This window comes from Thermobia domestica, chromosome 8 (assembly GCF_964235325.1).
Source record: "Thermobia domestica chromosome 8, izTheDome1.hap1.1, whole genome shotgun sequence".
Lineage (NCBI taxonomy): Eukaryota > Metazoa > Arthropoda > Insecta > Zygentoma > Lepismatidae > Thermobia > Thermobia domestica.
The window spans coordinates 166,530,100-166,549,830 of record NC_137461.1 but is presented as its reverse complement, the minus strand read 5'-3'; the positions used below and the strand labels follow the sequence as shown (position 1 = coordinate 166,549,830).

The window sequence follows — 19,731 nt, the reverse complement described above, 5'->3', positions numbered from 1 at the left end:
CCCGAGGTATAGGGGGCCCCGAAGTCTTGCGATGAATAAAGATTTAAAGAAGTAGAACATCAACCTTACTTCTGTCGGCTTTACAACTAGGGCCCCTTCTCTATACTTTGCGGGGGGCCCGCAAAAGTGTGCTACGCCACTGATTATAAGTGTACTTTTTCATGCAATACTGACTTACTGTTACATCATTTTTCACAGTTCATGATTTTTCGCATTAATTTTCCTTCCGCCTTTGACTAAAGTTGAGTAAGTATTAATTGAAAACGATAGAAAGCATTCTTTGTATTAAAATATTCCCCAAAATAAATATATATATTATTTTATTGTTTGTTTATATATAATATATATATAAACAATAAAATTATAAGCAAAAATCAAAATTAAGCTCGATTGAATCTATTCTAGCAATCGTGCTTTCGAGGGATTTTGTCGTAGTAAAGGAAGATTCACAGATTTCTAGCAAAGAAGCTGAGTAAGGGAGAGAATAGCTATATGGAGAGATAAGAGATCAACAAAAATACTTTTAGCGTGAAGTTAGCTTTTCTTCTAGGACTGCTACATACTTTAACGACAGTGACATTGTGACGAGCACCCGTGTCACCCGTTATATTTTGATCTGTAAAACGTGAAAAAGCAAGAAATATTTTTCCAAAACGAACGATAGACACCCTTGTCAGGTTAATTGTAGGTAAATCATTGTGTTTATAGTGAGTGTGTAATGGAAAAGAAAATTTTTGGGCCTTATTAACATATTATTAATGCTTATTGTAACAGTAAGGCGCAGGAAAACTGATGTTCAAATTACAAGACGATACCTTAAAATTATTATTCATCTTTGAAATTCGTATTGTGCAGGAAGACAAAGATAATATTTCGGTATATTTCTCTTAAAACCTTTGCTTTCTGTTCTCAGGAAAGGCAACTATTATTACCCTAAATATATTGTCTAGTGTGTTGTATGCTGGTTGTAACGTTATTTAGGCTGATTATCTTGTTTTAATTTTATTATCAGTTTCTAAACAAAACTAATTGAGTTAACTAATCCCCTTAAAAGAAAAATGTCAAGTCTGTAATTATGAATATGTTAACGTTACGTTTAGTCCTTATCAAATCTTGTACGAAATACAAAATTGTAATATATACTAGATGGTATCAAAAAGTTTCGAAACTGGTTCTATAACATGCCAACAGATGGCAGCGCAAGGCTGTACGCACAAGCACAGTTATCACCGACCTTCTCAAGTCAATGTGCCAAGAGACATCGTCCTGGAGCATCAGGAAAAGTGCAGCTGATGCTATTCTGCATCACATGCGCTACCATGTCTGGGATTTCATCACGAACAGCAAGTTAGAACAGCGAGCGAACGTGAAATTCTGTAAGAAACTGGGTAAATTCACCACAGAGACGCTTGACATGATTTGACAAGTGTACGGCAATGCTGCAGTGAGTCGTTCGAGGTGTTTTCAAGAGTGGAAAAAATTACTGGAAGACGACGAGCGATGAGGACGATCTTCAACGAGCGCAACACCTGTCATTGTGCTCTGTACACATGTGAGTTTCTCACCAGAAACAAGATTATTGCATTTCTTCACCCACCCTACTCGTTAGATTTGGCTCCTGCTGATTTCGCACCGTCTTTCTGAAGCTGAAGATCCATCTTAAAAGTCGCCGTTTGGACAACATTGTGGAGATCCAGCGTGAATTGCAGAAGGCGCTTGACACGCTTCGAAAAGAAGACTTTCAGGACACATTCCAGCAATGACAAAAACTCTTGGAGCGCTATATTGCTGTACAAGGTGACTATTTTGAAGGTAGTAGTAAGTGATAGTGTTTAAACGTAGGTAGAGTATCTTGTAAAGAGAAGTAGTGTACTATACTAACCGTAATCATAGTAGAAAATTTCGGTAAGATGCAGTGGCGGTTCCGAGTTCTACAAGAGAAAAGTCACATCAACACTAGCGCCATAACCTGCTTCACTTCGCTTTGGGGCGTTGAGTGATTATTCTCTTTGAAAGGTTTCTTTAAATTCTGATGTGAGTTACAAATATTACAGGAGAAATAACGAATTTGCCATTGCATAGTCGTTATTCAATATATATGTTAAAAGCTGAATTATTGAACTTGACTTTTAATACTTTACTCATCATAAAGAATTCAGCCTATTAAAGAAGTAGAAAACAAATGATGTTGCTAACACTGCTTAACCTACTTCTTTCATTTAAATTTCTGAATCGGTTCTGTAAAAATCATTCTATTATTTATTTATTTATTTATTTATTTTTATTTATTTATTTATATATTTAAATCCGCATTGTGGTGGACAAACACCGTGTGCGTGGGTTTTCTCGGGGTTCTCCCGTTTCCTCCCACTTTCTTCATTCCACCATTTCATTCATTACTCATCATCACCGTCTTCTTTAGCCTAGCCGGCATAACCGTGGGACGTAAAACTCAAAAATTTCATTTCATTTCATTATTTAAATCCGCTGACTCCAACAGGAGAAACCCAGTTACAGGAGTCTTCCGTAAAATATTACATCTACGTTATTAATTTAAAACAAATACTAGAATCAGAAAAAATAAAAATAAAAAAACAGAAAGAAATACAAAAATAAAAAATACAAACACGCACAAGAATGCATGTTTCGCGACCTATTACCATTACTTCCTACTATTATGTGCTGCAATTTACAGACGGGTTTACATATACTCCAATATACCCATTAGCATAATATTATTAATAATATAATTTGCAATGGATACAAAAAAACTTAACTAATGGTTAGAGGCCGCGATGGCTCAGTGGTACAGCATTCACCTCTAGTGCATGGGGTTTCTGGTTCGATCCCAGCTTGTGCCAATTGAACTTTGTGGTGGACAAACACCGTGTGCGTGTGTTTTCTCGGGGTTCTTCCGTTTCCTCCTACTCCACCATTGCATTCATTTCTCATCATCGCCGTCTCCTTTAGCCTAGCCGGCATAACTGTGGGACGTAAAACTTAGACTTCATTTCATTTTTAACTAATGGTCTAACATTAACTAGCTTTATTTTTCGTGTGTATATATAACATTTATTAATTTGTAAAATAGGGGCACGATAATATTTTCTTGATGTATTGAAATTCAAGTAAGCATTTGATTTCGACTGCTTCTGAAGCAAATGAGTAATTCATTAGACCATTTATCTTCAGTACGAAGACCTAGACTAGAGTGTAATGTGAAATCTGAATCACAGGTACTCCTACAGGAAATTAAATTTTAGCATCTCATGCAAAAGGCGCGTTTGCTAGCCATTTATCCATGAGAAGAAGCAGGAGTTTTTCGCAATGCGCGATAAAACGAAATGCGTTAGAATTAAGTAATTTTCAGTTTCTTGACGTTTTATGATACACTATGTGTATTTTCGTTGGTTTCTGTTGCGCGATAAAACGCGAAATTGGCAGTTTTGCGCGAAATTTCTAACAATACGCAAAATAACGCAAAATTTTAAAAATATCTATTCATTGATGTGAAAACGCCAGTTTTCCGCTGACGGAACGGTAGAACGTGGCATTTTGTGTGATTTAAACACGGCTATAGAGAACATGTTGCACGTTAGCTATCACCATGGCAGCTGAATGGAGAGGAGCCATTTTAATTAGCTAGCCAATGGCATGAACTGGTGATAAGTGACAAACGTACAACAGTGAGAGAAATGTGGAGACATTTAACATGTTTATGTTTAATGCTTAAGTGTAACTTGTAACTTGTGTGCTTTCAGAATACAACAAATCTTTCGTACTCATAGTAAGTTTAGTTACTGATTTTCCTTCAGTTTAATTAAAAAAATATAATCTGTAAGTGAAATTTACAATGTCAAATGAAATATTCAGTGTATTTTGTTTTTAGGTAATTAATGGTTTATTTTTGTACTGATCTATGAATAAAAGAAACCATTGTAAAAATATCAGGGAATATCTTTTCCACCAAAATGCGAAACTTTATTTGGAAAATGCGACAAAACGCCAAATATGAAAAACGAAACGCAAAATTTTCAAATTCTTAGTGCGAAAAACTCGTGCCCTATCCATGAGGAAGCTTGAAAATATGCGTAAAATTCCACAGGTCTAGCGGGAACCAAATCTACTAAATCCTTCGTGAATATTCTCCGCTTAAACGTACCTACAAATCTTGACAATTGACTGGTCACTACTTGTTAGTGTTTTCACTTATTTATTTATTTATTTATTATTTATTTATTTATTTATTTATTTATTTATTTATTTATTTATTTGTTTGTTTGTTTGTTTGTTTGTTTGTTTGTTTTTTGTTTGTTTGTTTGAATTACAATTATAATACCCACACACTTGTTTGTAGCTTCTCATGTGCAACATTTTAGAGGTAAATCAATTTAAAATGTAATTCAAAAATATTCATTCGTTAAATGCTTGCGAAAAGAAAAGTTACCTAGACATTAATAAAGTATTATTCAATTTTCAAATTGTAAGTTGTATTAAAAAAGTAAACTGTATTGTATCTTATTTGTTTCTACATAATATGTGTATGAGCGTAGCAAACCAGACATAATACATATTTAAAAAAATTTACTGTAGAGTTGTCCCATCTTTGAAACAGTATGTGTCAAGTGTCCTCACGCAACAAGTCCTTCATCCCTCATTCCCTCCTACGTAGCGCTTGTTAAATCAGCATCCTATTTCCAAAAAAACGCTGCACTTTTATTTCCCCATCTCCTGGCTGCCGCAGGGAAGTAGAAATTAGTTTTCAGCAGTATCCAAAATGTAAAAGAAAGTACATTTTAAAAGTAACAGAAAATTAAGCAAATAAAGGGACTAATAAAACAACACCTTTATTTCATGATTACCAATTAGATTAATATTTTTCTCGTTATCAATCACATACGTTATCAAAGAAGTGAGTATCAAATATTAAAATAAAAACCGTATTGCCTCTAAAGTATTGTAGGTGCGGACTGCGGAGAGATGCAGCCGATAAAATGTTTCGTAATCGACTATGATTACCTCTGCAAGCTGCACCTGATTGTACTGCCACATTTGAATTATCAGAATGCAGAGCAATCTTTCACGCCACCTACCATGAGTTGAGAGGACATTTAAGACAAAAGATTGATACTGTTTACGCAGATTTATTCTAGAATGAAACTTGGTTGCTGTCAATTGAAGAGACCGTAATGAAAATAGTTTTCGCTGATTCCATTACCATCTATCAAGAGTCGAAAAAATGTTTCAAATAAAATTTACTTATTTTCTCCCGTAGAACCCGAATCTGCAAGAAAATATTGGGGTCCCCATTTAATTTTTCAGTTTCGCCCCACTCCACCCCCAGGAGGGCAAGGGAGAGCTAATTTTATCACAGGTAAATTTCTCCCTCCAAAATATATGTATAATATGTATGTATAATGTGTAGTGTGTTAAAATTCTTACCTTCTTGTCTTGCATTTCAGACCGCAGCTGGTGCAGATATTGAAAACTCATATTGGAACCGAACATAACGTGTCTGCTTGGTTTTTGTTATCATTATTGTCTAAATACGTAACGACGAAAGACCCGGGATTTATATTGGTCCATTTTCGGAACATCATTAGACTCTCCAAGCATGTAAGTTAATTCGTTGGATATAAATGTTATTGTTTTGTTTTAATTGTTGGATATGTATGTAAAGATTTTTTAACGTATTAGATGGTCAGGTATATTTTTTTTTTCGTAATTTACTGCTGATGAAAACAAATGGAAAAGCAAACAGAACTTAACTTTTATTATAATTCGTAATTAATGGAATGTTGAGTATTGAAGTAACAAAAGTTATAAAGAAAAAATAATAGAATTAACAAGAAAGATTTGATTTATTTATTACATTAGAATGTTCTCAGCTGAAATATTTCATTGTTGTTGAATTACTTCTAATTCTGCTGATTGCCAGCAGACAACCAGTCATATATCGTTCGAGAAAAAACTGGAAAAGAAAGAAAAAATAGTCGTGTCACTGATGGCTTAATTGGGTAAAGGAGCCATCCGGCAAACCGTATGTTGGAATAAGAAGTACGCTAGTTCTGTTAGTTTTTGTCATTTAGTGTTCTGTGCCTATTGATACTTAATACGTACGAATTAATTTAAATAATTATAAGAAGAAAAATGTTATTTGGGCAGCAGAAAATGCCAATTGTTGAGTATTGAAGTAACAAAAGTTATAAAGAAAAAATAATAGAATTAACAGAAAGATCTGATTTATTTGTTACATTACAATGTTTTCAGCTGATATATTTCATTGTTGTTGAATTACTTCTAATTCTGCTGATTGCCAGCAGACAACCAGTCATATATCGTTCGAGAAAAAACTGGAAAAGAAAGAAAAAATAGTCGTGTCACTGATGGCTTAATTGGGTAAAGGAGCCATCCGGCAAACCGTATGTTGGAATAAGAAGTACGCTAGTTCTGTTAGTTTTTGTCATTTAGTGTTCTGTGCCTATTGATACTTAATACGTACGAATTAATTTAAATAATTATAAGAAGAAAAATGTTATTTGGGCAGCAGAAAATGCTAATGGAATGCATGCTCCGCCGCCTGCACTGTTGGATGCAGTTGCGCATTAGCATTCATAAAGTAGTAGTTGGTGCCGACTCCATCTCTGAAAAGATGCACGTGAGGAAAGAGTACAGTATTACAATAACCTTGACCATTAGTGTATTGCGTTCAAAAATTGGGAGACCAGTGTGCTTGTGCTACATTACGCCTCTCCACACAAGAACACCGGACTCCAAAATGATCATGTTTGACAATATTCCTCGGTTCATTGTCTGTTCCCACCCCGCCAGATGAATGAACGTACAGAATTACTACACAAACTGAGTCCGCGATTCCACCTCTCTTCGGTTAAATCCTGATGTTTGACATCATCACAAACAATGCCGCTAATATGTTGGTGTCACCGGAACACAAAGTAATGGCTGCCGGAAAGTCAGCGTGCCACTGTGGAGCATGAGATCTGTTAAATAAATGTATTTGTAATTACACCAGCTGTTTGACGTCGGTCCCTTTTGCATGTTGTACAATGTAGTTATTGTTATCTGTCCGTGATTGACCACCACTTCTCCACACAACAATCATTGTATGTGGTTCGGAATGCTCCCCTTGCTCGTGAAACAATATTGTAGGCAATACCAAACTCTTAGGCCACACTCGTCACATTTCGTTATTCCTGTTTCCTGACCATTCTTCCCTGTGCGAAGTCATCCAAATGTTTTCGGATCATATTGTTATAAGTAACACTATCACCACGCACCTTAACAACTCTCTGACTGACATATTGTCTCGTTCCTTTTATTCGACTGCTTCGTGTTGGACAGGCATTCATTGGACGCTACGGACATGCTGACGTCACACTATGCAACATTTTGCACCCCGTGACTTCTGACAACATGCTGCCGGGCTTTTATTCATTTCCATCGACTACGTAATTTTATATTACTTATCTATCTCGTTCTTAAGTTTTTAACATTAGTGTATGTTTGGGATACAATATAACCAATAATTAAATTTAAAAAATGGAACATTCTTGGCCCAATTCCTTTACTGAATTATAAACCTGTTTCGCGATTTCTTTGCTTCCGTTGCCTTAAAAAGCCTTCGAAAGCATGATTTCCAAGGTACACTCAATAGAGCTCAATTTTACTTATTTATTTATTTATTTATTTATTTATTTATTTTTGCATATGTTTTTGTTGTTTTGTAATACTTGTCGGGAACATTTTCACACAGTGAATGCCTTGTATCATCTCCACTTACTGATCACTCAACTTTAACCAAAGGCACAAGGAAAAATGTAATAATTGCAAAAGATCATGAACTACGGTATGCACTTATTTTTTCTGCACATGGATGTACATTAGCTAAACTATTTTTTTTTTTTCCTAATATGTAATAACGAAAAGAAAGCAATATAAGACTGAGTAAGGAACCTGAAGGTTCATGGTGACATGAGCTAAACCTCTCACTTAGATGCTCTTTTCTGCCAAGTCAATCGGGTTTAGATTATTACGATTTCTTTTTCTTTGTTTCATCTTAAATGTACCAAATAAGTTAATAAAAAGACACATAAACATTAAAAAAAAAGAGCGTTTATATGAATTGGAAGATACATGCTGCTATTTTTCAGCAGGCTTAAAGGTTCTTTTAGCCTACAGAGTACAAAAAATGGATCGTTAAATTAAAGAATTCATTATTTTTTTCTCTGAGTAAAAGCACTGGTATAATATAACCTGCTACCACTGATAACCCGTCATCGTTCCAAGATTGATCGTTACGATAAACAACTTTTTGCGTGATTATGCAGTTTATAAACTGATCGATAACCTCTCCCCTATCCCTCTGTACTAGTCAGTTTGAATCCGTGAATCTGGCATACTCGCATTATATTTATCAATAGGGCCATTATATCGAAGGCCGCTCTTTATGTCGGAGTGTTATAAGTAGGTTTGATCTGGCCCGCCCTTCCTTGTCAACACCATCCCCCAGTGGTGGTCAATTATGATATGTACATGTTAATGCAGTTTACAAACTGACTTTATTTTTAGATAATAAATTAGCAGATGCACCATGTGTATTTGATTGATCTTTAACTTATCTTAACAAGATGTAACTTGTGAGAGTATATTCAATAAGGAGTTTCTCAAAGAGCAAAATTTATAGACAATATTTAATCAATTAATAGTCTGTCCTTTCCTTATATGTGTGTTTTCTTTTAACTTTGAAAAAAATAATATTTTAGTGTTTATTTGTACGTTAGCATAATTAAAATCGCAACCATGTTTATTATGTAGTCAATTCTACTTTCAGGTTACTCCTGGTACACCTTCCCTGATCTTTCAAGTACTCCTTGCGTGTGTAAATGAGTTTCCGAAAGAAGTTCAAACACAAATTCGAGATGATCTGTTGATAGCTTTAAAGAAGTTTATATTTCCTTCAGAACTGATATGTACGGCTATAGAGATTCTGATTCTGATTTCAAAAACAAATGCTGAAACGAAAGAGAGAGAAGAACATGAAATTTCATTGTGGTGCGCAGATTTGATAAAGGTATTGCTTAATATTTTTATCTCTTCTGAGGAAAGAAGGTTGCTTTGAACTGAGGTTTTTCAAATCATACATAGATGTATTACAGCAGATAGTTGTAAATATTAACGCATAACTACAAAGAAAGAAAAAGTAGAAGTTTCACTGTGCTTCGTGAGCGTGAGAAGAAAGTATGAGATGAAGAAGTAAAGAAATGTTTGACTACGTCAAAACTAACTTCATCTCATGATTCATAAAATAACGTGATGTTATTGCCAAGTAGAAAGTAAAGAGAGAAAGTTCGGTAAAAACCTACAGGGCAGGAGGCTGGTCAGTTAGAATGTAGGGAAGGGGAGTGATTTCGTTACTATAGGTATTGATAAGTAATGATATCTTAATAGATATTAAAGATATAATGTATAATTATTGCTTGGTATTCGTGTTTTATTGTACACTAATACACGGAATTTGACTAATAATAAGTATTTACAGGTAAACGAGTAAGCTTATACTAGATTTAACAAGAAAAAGTGGATCGTTGGGATGATAGAGACCGATTAAAAAGTTATTTTTCTCTAAACCTATGATAGTATTCGTGGTGTCGCGGGACAGAGAAAATAAGATCAGAGTTTGAGTGTAAACCTTGCAAGTACAGCTCATAAAATTCATGAAAAATAATAGATGTCTCCCTGAACTATTTAGATATAAGTATTCATAAGAGTAATACTAGTTTTTTAATGCGTCTCTAGGAGTCAATACATACACATTGAATGACTATGTTCACAGGAACGAAAGCAAATATATTGAAAAATGTATTATTAAAGCATAGTCATTTTACTGAAAGAAGACCTAAAAGCAGAAATTCAGAACATTTTCACTTCAGGCAAATTAAATTATCAATACTGAAAGAGAGCGTGAGTAGAAAGCACAGAAATTGGTCTTCACCAATCAGATAGAGTTGAAACCGATGGAGAATTAAATGAATTTTAAACCTTCGACTCCCTAAAATATTGCATAAGTTAAGGAACATATTTTAAAATTTAAATGTAAAAGTAAATATAAAAATTTCTATTAGTGTGTTAAATCTTCAATAAGATGCAAAACTGGCAAAGAGATATAACAGAAATTTTAAAATGTTACTTGTAAGTTTAGTAATATGAATATAGACGTTACTGAACATATCACACACGGATCAAAGAATGTTAACGAGATTCAAATGCATATGACATCTATTGATAGCTGTAACAAATCACAAAGTTACACAAAGCCAAGTCGCAGATTGAAAGAAATACATCTGAATATTGCCATATGCTTACCAAAATAAGTAAATAATAAAAATCTTCTGCTCATTTCAGACGAAGGAAACCTAAGTAGGAATTTTAATAAATAATTATAGGTTCAGCATATGTATATTTGATTACACATAGAATAGCCGAATAATGTTCGAAATAAGAAAATTTATTTTCATTAAATAATACATAACAGAAGTTAACAGTAATGTTATTCACAATTAAGTGTTTTTAAGTTTACATTCCATAGCATTCAGGTACCTGACAACACTGAATTAGCTAAATGCCAACAATAAACGATCAGTTAAGGTTATGTAAGTTCATCGGTGCAACAACTGAAAATAATAGTAATTAAACATATATTAATTTCAGATCATCCCTATCTTAGTTATTCTTTAAATACACTCTATATCCGTGAAATTCCATTCCCAGGCTCTGGTGAAGGCAACGTATCAGATCACTTTTGAACATATGTGGTGAGATATGTATAAAAATATCTCCATTTCCATCGCTAAATACGTCATCCTTGTAATTTGTTTTCCTCTCATTATTATTTTACATTCCTGGGTGGTAGCATGATTGATGTTAAATAAGTTAAATAAGTTACGTGAATAAATTGCACGTCTTTGTTAGCCTCGATGCATAATTATGGAACGAAAAAAACAAAAAGTGTTTGCTGCAATAGAATGGTCCGTGTGGTCTAATGGAAGACAGAAAAATGACCGGAGCCAATTACGTCTCACCATACTCTTGGTGAGATCTAGAGGAAACACTGACCAGTAGGTGATTACTGATCTGAAAGCAAATCTTTTCCGTCACAAAGTTAGTACGTTTTAATCTGTTGTAGTAACAGTTGTTTCTTTCCAATTGATTTAACAAATCTTAAATCTTAGATGCCGGCAAAAGTTTAGTTTATTATTCTCGTGTATCCAAGGTAATCACATTTTTCAATGAATCGATCAGATTATTATGTTTTTCGCAGTTGTGCTTGCTCTTTGACTAACAATGTATGAGGTTTAAATGCAGAATCAAATGTTAATAATCACTCATTTTCTTAACATTAAAGCTTTCAGAAGACTACTTGTCACATCATATCCTGAATAGTGACAACAATACAATTTTGAAGGAAGAAGAAGCATTTTACCGGCGTCTTTTTACGCTCGGTGAAGCAGCTGAACTTTGTCCAGAAAAAGTTGAACGAAAAACTTTCTTAATTTTGCAGTGCATGCTTTTTCAAGAACATTCTGTAGCTGGTGAGTATCTTTAATTGTCTGTTGTATTTATCAAGCGCAATGAGAATGTACATTTAATTTTGAGTTTGACAGTTTTCTTTCATTTGAAGGCTAGTAAAGTTATTAATGTGTAAGAGATGTATTGAAACAATTTTACATTTTCCTTTGTTATCACCGAGCTGTTTAAAGAAAATCTCACTTTACGTTACCAGCAAACCGGAAGCTCGTCAGATGAATCAGACTGAGGCCAATAGCAAATAACACTTTGTTCAGCTGGAGACGTAAAAATTTGCATTTATGAATTCTTATATGTAAAAGTAAAACACTGAAATTGCTTCTCATGTAGATCTCATCATCATGTAAATTCTCAGTTACGTTATCTTGAAATCATTACGTTTTCAAAATATTGCTGAAACAATCAAGGCGCTCAAAATTTATTTTAGTGTTGATTGTGTGCTATATGCGTTAGCCGTTCTTTAATCCCATACAAAAGAATTATAATCTTATCAGAATTGTGCAGTTTAGTTTCAAAAGTTAATATGCGTGTTCATAGAAAGGTACAACGGTAAACAGCAATTGTTAGTATAGAACAATATGAGCAAAAGCATCAAAAATACGTATGTATATGCCACTTAGAATTCTTCCAATGAAATCTTACGTAAAACAAGACTGTGACCTGTTTGAAAATATCAGATGCCCATTTCCTTAATAAAGACAAAGTAGTCAAACCAAGTAATCAATTAGAAATATTTCTTAATATATGTATAACAAGATGTATGTAAAGGAATATAGCATCAAGTAACCTTACGGAATCGACACCAGTACCTCACCGGTACAGTGCAATACTCTTTCTGTCTCATTTGACCAAAAGTACTTCGTATGAATCATATATTCAGTTTTATTAAATAGTCTCGTAATACGCTCCTTTAATAGAAGAAAAACAGGACTCGACATGAGTAACACACTTGCGTAAGAAACAATACTTGAAAAATAAATGTTTCATTCTCCCTTTTCTTGTCAACGGAGAAGAAACATATTCCAAGATATACTATAATAAGGATACTACTATTATTAGTACCAATACACTGAACAAAAATTGAAAAACGATGTCTTTTGTTAATTCGTCCAAAGAACATTAAAAAATTACGATCACGACTTCCGAACATTTTCCCCGCCCTTTATATAAACGTTGCCATTTACCGGGACCCACAACATAAGTGAATGAAGTTACTATCTTTTACGCTAACATGTCGATGGGCAGCCCCCATGTCACACAGTAACTTCATTCACTTACGTTGTGGGTCCCGGTAAATGGCAACGTTGCATTTTCATTTAACATTGGGCAAATAAAGAGTGTACAGCCCAAACGACTCGTCCGATTTAAAAAATTCCTTCACTTTAGATTGAAAACAACATATTTGAAGGCGGTTTCCCTCTTACGTTTTGTTGTAACTCTGATGATAACAAAGTTATCCTGTCAGGGGACTTTTTGGGACACCCTATATATATATATATATATATATATATATATATATATATATATATATATATATATTAACAGCAGCAAATCTTCTTGTGTTTTGAAATGTCAAAAATAGAAAATATCTTCATTTGCTTTTTTAACTAAAGTTACTATATTCTCTTTAATCTTTGCAAGTTTTAAGACTTATTTGTATTAAAATACATGTAATTTGAGAAACACAAAAAAACACGAGCTGCCTTCCCCGTTACCTGTTAACACACTATATTAAAGTATTCATTGATAGCAAGCAGATAGGTCGCTGCTTATGTCAAGTAACAGATGTACGTATGTATCCTTGAGGAGCATGGGTATAAGGTCGAGACCCGACAAGAGCTAGCAGGAATGAAACAACTGGTTCCAAGCAGCTGTCTTGGCATAACCGTAACGGGATTTTAAAAAGCATAAACCTACAATTTATTTCTTAACTCGTAATAATTGCACGGAATCAATAAGTTTCGCTGCATGTAAAATTAAAGCACCCCCTATCCCGCAAAAAATTCTACGAAAGAAGAAATTTATTGATAGCACAGAAGGATTCAAATCTCATGTATACATTTACAAATGTAAATAACAATAAAATTTTAACTTAGGTCTAAGCTACGCAAGACTACATTAAGTCACATTTGTTACAACAGTACCTTATACGATATACATCTTAATAAACATTTTATGCCATTTTATTCGAACATTAGAATCTTCTGCTAATTCTAGCCAAACAGTATTTGGTGTTAGATAATTTAAAGTTTCATACGGTCTCGCAAATTGGGTTGCGAACTTAGGATTAAAGTTATTTTGTAGAGAAACGTGAATAGTTTTCTTAACAAGTATTAGTTACCTAAAATTTAACTTAGCCGGAATTCATTAATTATTATATAAGGTTCCGTGTGTTCTTCTGGACTTATCAATACTTCTAGCGACTGTTTCAGCAAGTTGTTCCTTGGTGGCTTCATTTTCCAGAATCTCAAGATCACAAATCCACTTTACATCCAGTTAAGTAAACATTCTTCTTGCCAGGAAATTTCGCTGAAGGTTTTCCTTATCGGACTACTTTGACTTGCGTTAATAGAAATTATACTTGATCTATCAATTGGGCCCATTTCCTTTGACATCTGTTAACATAAGATTTCAATATAGCCTTAACACTACGAATCCCCCCCCTTTTTTTCTTTGTAATATTACCAGAGGGATTATAGGGAGAGGTCTTAATATCCTTCACTCCTACACTGACCAACAATGTTTGAAGTAATCGCTACAAAAATAATTAACGCTATCAGAATGACCCTACTACAAAATCCATATTCGAATAGAACAATTTATTAAATCTATCGCAAATTGTTTTTGAAGAACTTTTCTGAGTGGCTCTAAAAATACAAGTATAAACAGACTAGCAGCATTCATGATTACTAATATATGCATAACTAGTAGGCCACCTCCCTGCTACATCTAAGCACCAAACGTTATTTGGCTAAATACCAAACGTTAAGGAGAGTGTGACAACAGGAGCGCAGTATTCTTCAGCTGATTTGGTATTCCTATTCCTACTCCCCTGAGATGTATCACACTCTCTTACGTACGCACGGATGTGTTCAGTCATTCCACGCAAGGTAAATCTAGATGTAATGTTGCTAACAGATTTAAGAAATCTCTTGTGACAACCTCCGACAATTTCATTGTGGAAATATTCAATAATAGTTTGTTGTAGGCTTTCAGAAATAGCTTTTCCTCTTTTAATAAACCTTATCCTTCAACTAATATCCATTACCAGGTTCCTATTTTCCAGCCTCTTGATAATTTCTTTCAATCTAACGTCTTCTCGCTGCAGTTGAACCAATGGTTAATTCAACAAAGGCAAGCGCCAGAAATTAGTATAGTATACAAAAATATGTTTTTTTTTTTTTTTTTCCTCCTGTAATTGTATTCTGTGCCTGATTGGAAGTTCGTTCATTGCAACTACGCATCTTTATTTGTTTGTAGGCACGGCAGATATTATTCCAAACAGTCAGGTAATACGATGCTCTTTTGTACCTCCCTTGAGGATACAGGCATCTGCAATTGTAACGTTGGGAAAACTGTGTATACCAGATGAAGATATGGCTAAAAGGATAGTTCCTGCTTTAGGTAAACTTCTTGATAAAGGAGTTGATGCTGCAATGAAAATCAACATTATGACCACTCTCTCAGACATGTGCGTCAGGTATGTAAGATAAACTTATGATCTTTGACATTCGTTGTTAAAAGTAATGCCTTGTTGTCTTGCTTTTATATAGGGTTAAAATAAGGAATAATTTTGTATTCATACTTCATAAAAATTTTCATACTTTCAAATAAAGTTCAGTCTAAAAGTGTTAGTGTGAATTGTTGAGTTCAAAGTCGATTATCAATTTTCTAGCTCAAAGTTCTGTTTAGATGCTGTATTACTTAAGATCATCATTCATTTCGTACATAAAATAGAATATATCTAAGATACTGAATCAAAAAAGAAAAAATCTGATTGGCTTATTAAATATGACTTGAATTCAAGTTCACTAACTACAGTACTTATTGCCGGAATGTCAATTTGAATCAGGCAAAAAGTAATGATTGCCTTCTAGATGTGGTAATTGGGTCAATCCATGTGAAGTGGTCCAAAAATGGTAAAAATGGTTGCTCGACCATCTCCGAAAATTGTAAAAATTTCAGTGTGACGAACCGTGTGTATGAGAAGAACAATAACGTCACGTTTTCGTATGTGCAAATGTTGTTCTTAAATGGCGGCCATCTTTGTTGTCGGTGGAGTGCCAATTTTTGCACTTGAAAGCGTTTACGAAAATTTCAGTTGCTCAGGATGTACGAATCAGACGAACACCAAATAAAAACGAATGTTTACAGAAGAGACTGAGGTACACGGAGAATATAAACTTTTGCGTCTAAATATATACAGGGCTGCAAACCAAAAGATGAAATCACCAGTAAAACTACAGAAAATTACACTTTTAAAGAGGCTGTATTTTGGGATGGTATAAAGTAGGAGGTTCATAAGTTTTGTGCTGAATACTATTGCATGTAAAGAGTCTGCAGAAATAACGACGGCTATGATACTAGTGGCACCGTAGATTTATGGGGGTCCGAAAGTTGAAGTTTGTGATTTTCATGCCATTTTTGGGGCGTAATATCTCAGGAGGGCCAAGTGCTAAAAATTGCTGCTTGTGCCACAAAGTAATTATGTATGTGACTAAACTATATATATATATATATATATATATATAAATCATGAGTGATATATGGAAAAAATAGTGAGGAGATGGTAAACACTTGAAAGCACTTGCGTGACGATGGTCGTGGCCCGGAAAAATTTAAATGTTTGGATATGTTTCATGCTAGATCTCAAAAGGTATGCACGGTGCAGCAATTAGGTTTGTGTTCAGTTGTGCAAAAGCTTCCGAGTGGCGTTTGTTCCATCTTTCTAGCTCCATGATCATTGTCTATCCGGTAAGGAGGTTAGCTCCCCCTTGCACTCACCACACCCATAGTCGAACTGGACCGCGGTATTAAGACACTTAATGTATCAGTAAAGTAGCATTGAAATCCAATCCCAGGTACGGAAGTTTGTGTGTTCACAAGGTTGCGTTACATCTATCCTAACTATATATAAAACTACATGAACTGACCTAAAATAAAGGGGTACTTACGGTTGACGTGGAAAGTTGAGAATTAGTATGATTGTATCTTTCAAGTACTAACCCACAGGAAAATTGCCAAAAGTTAATATTTTTAATTTTTAGGGTGTCTAAGGAGGGGGGGGGGGGTGAAGAAATTCTCTGTCTTGCTTAAATGAGCCCTTTTTTGGACTTATAATGGACTCATATTTTAGGTACTTGGAATTGGAATAAAAAATTGAAATTCGATGTGCTTGTACGTTTCCGTTAGCGTTACTTAAGTAAATCACTGAAAATAAAATAGTTCAATCGTAGAGAGGTTTTATAGGGAACTGAAAAGTCTTCCCAATGTTATTTATATGGGACATCTTCTACACCCCAAAATGTTTAGGCATTTCCGGCAGGATTAGAATGATGAAATTTTGCATGATTGTAGACTGCCGGGACTAACCCACAGGAAAATTGCCAAAAGTAGATATTTTTAGTTTTTAAGGTATCTATTCTGGCTATGAAGTAATTCCCATGTTATTTAAATGAATGTTTTCTTCTGATACAAAATCTTAATCTTTTAGATAGTTGAAATAAGAAAACAAACTTGAAATTTGGTAGAATTGAAGGTTTTAGAGGTTCAATGCCGCAGACCGAGCAAACGCGGGTGTCTGGATGCGGAGTCCCAAGCTAGTCAAAGACTAGTCTATCCTATTCAACGCAACTTTGTGAACTTATTAACTTTCGTAACTGTGATTGGATTTCAATGATACTTTGCTGATACATTAAATGCCTTAATACTGCGGTCCAGTTCGACAGTGTGTATCGTGGGTGCAAGGGGGAGCTAACCCCCTTACCATATAGACGTGGCAATGATCATAGAGCTAGAAAGATGAAACAAACGCCACTCGCAAGCTTTTACACAACTGAACACAAACAAAAGTGGGCCTAATTGCTGCACCATGCGTAGTTTTTTAGATCTAGCATGAAACATATCCAAACATTTAATTTTTTCCGGGCTACAGCCATCGTCACGCACGTGCTTTCTTCGCGTTTTTACCATGTCCTCACTTTTTTTTCATATGATATCAGTCATGATTTTTTGCAATAGTTTATTCATATACAGAATTACTTTGTGGCCTAGGCAGTAATTTTTAGCACTTTGCCGACCTGAGATATTACGCCCCAAAAATGGCATGAAAATCACAAACTTCAACTTTCGGACCCCCATAAATCTACAGTGCCCGTAATATCATAGCTGTGGATATTTCTGCAGACTCTTTACATGCAGTAGTATTCAGCACAAAACTTATGAACCCCCTACTTTATGCCATCCCAAAATACAGCCTCTTTAAAAGTGTAATTTTCTGTAGTTTTTCTGGTGATTTCATCTTTTGGTTTGCAACCCTGTATATTTATTTAGACGCAAAAGTTTATATTCCCCATGTACCTCAGTCTTTCCTGTAAACATTCATTTTTATTTGGTGTTCGTCTGTTTCGTACATCCTGAGCAACTGTAATTTTCGTAAACGCTTTCAAATGCAAAAATCGGCACTCCACCGACAACAAAGATGGCCACCATTTAGGAACACTTGTACATAGGACAACGTGAATGTTATTGACCTTCTCATACACAAGGTTCATCACAATCAAATTTTTATAAATTTCGTAGATGGTCGAGCAACCACCTCTGGACCACTTCGTATGGATTGACCCAATTGCGTTCGGGCGTATTTTAAAATACGTTACAATGACTCGTAGTTTCATATAAAATTAACTGTGAAAATTACTTTTAAATGAAGTAAATCGTAAAGGTTCGTACGTTATTGTCAATTTATGGCATTTGTTTTCCTTAAAAACTAGATAAGCTAGCGTAACACAGAATTATCTCTTAAATAAAAAAAAATAAAAAATAAAAAATAAAATAAAATAAAATAAATAAAAAAATTAAAATAAAATAAATAATTAACAATTTTATTTAAATGTAATACGGTATCTGTTTGTTACTATTAACACAATATTAAAGAAAAAGTTAAAATGGTGATGATGGGAAACTAAAATCTTCGTGGAAAGGTTTCGAAAGAAAACTTTACAATGACAGTGAAATAATGACCTGGTCAACTTACATCTATTTCTTGCACAAGTTATTTCCAAGAGAATGTAATGTTATACAGAAGGCCGTTTCATCCTTCCAGCGAATTGTAGGTGCCGCCAGAGACACTCTGTGTGTCCTAGTACTAGTATATCGTACACGCCACAGGTGAAGCAGACTGTTATCTACAAGCTAGGAAAAAGTAAGTGTCTTTGCGTTCATCATTCCTCCTAAAAATGCATTCGTTTAAAAGGGTTACATAGTAACACTTTCCGACTTAGACTATAGCTATAGCCAAATTAGAAAACAATGTAAATGCAGGGATTCGCAATGTCTAATAAGGGGATATATGCAGCAGTCCATCGTAATATGCATCCAATTTTGAAGGGAACAACCATGGTAAAAAACCTCAGAAGAAGCAACCAACTCCCAACGCACTTGAGACCTCATTGCTGAAGTACAATAATATGTGATCCACCACAGCAGCGTAAAATAACAGCACATGTCCGACGGTTACTAGCTATAATTAATCGAATTATCTGACAAGAGTTAGGTCTGCAAATGACCACAAACCCCAAGTCCATATTAACACCAACACACATCGCGCTAACGCTCTCGCCTTCGGTGCGAGCGGTCTCGGGTTCGATTCCCGATTGAGGCACTCGGTCGAAAAAGTGTAAAACGCTTTTTCAAACCAGCCACCCTGAATGAGGTTTTCCTGGGTTTTCCTCATCCACACCATCCAAATGTCGAGATGGTACCTAACGTATAGGTCCCCGGCCTCTTACTTACTTCCCTTTCCCCGGATAGTGTGCTCGCCGAGGGACGTCATCCCTCAAACATGACGGGCTAAATGACCTTAGGTGCCGAAAGTCCAGAAATCTAAATCCTAAATCCTAACCAACA

At 34.7% G+C, this 19,731-nt stretch overlaps 1 protein-coding gene and 1 long non-coding RNA gene across 5 annotated transcripts in view; one reads left to right on the top strand and one right to left on the bottom strand.

Annotated features, from left to right (window-relative positions):
• LOC145693339 (uncharacterized) overlaps positions 1-19,731 on the bottom strand; it is a 570,535-nt gene that overhangs the window by 23,336 nt on the left and 527,468 nt on the right. The window lies entirely within an intron of this gene.
• Cap-D3 (Chromosome associated protein D3) overlaps positions 1-19,731 on the top strand; it is a 291,049-nt gene that overhangs the window by 48,845 nt on the left and 222,473 nt on the right. For all 4 annotated transcript variants that reach the window (XM_081769234.1, XM_081769236.1, XM_081769235.1 and 1 more), the window contains exons 4-7: positions 5,463-5,616; positions 8,852-9,091; positions 11,423-11,609; positions 15,085-15,304. In XM_081769234.1, the coding sequence (XP_081625360.1) occupies positions 5,463-5,616; positions 8,852-9,091; positions 11,423-11,609; positions 15,085-15,304 (801 nt within the window). The remainder of the gene's footprint in view (positions 1-5,462; positions 5,617-8,851; positions 9,092-11,422; positions 11,610-15,084; positions 15,305-19,731) is intronic.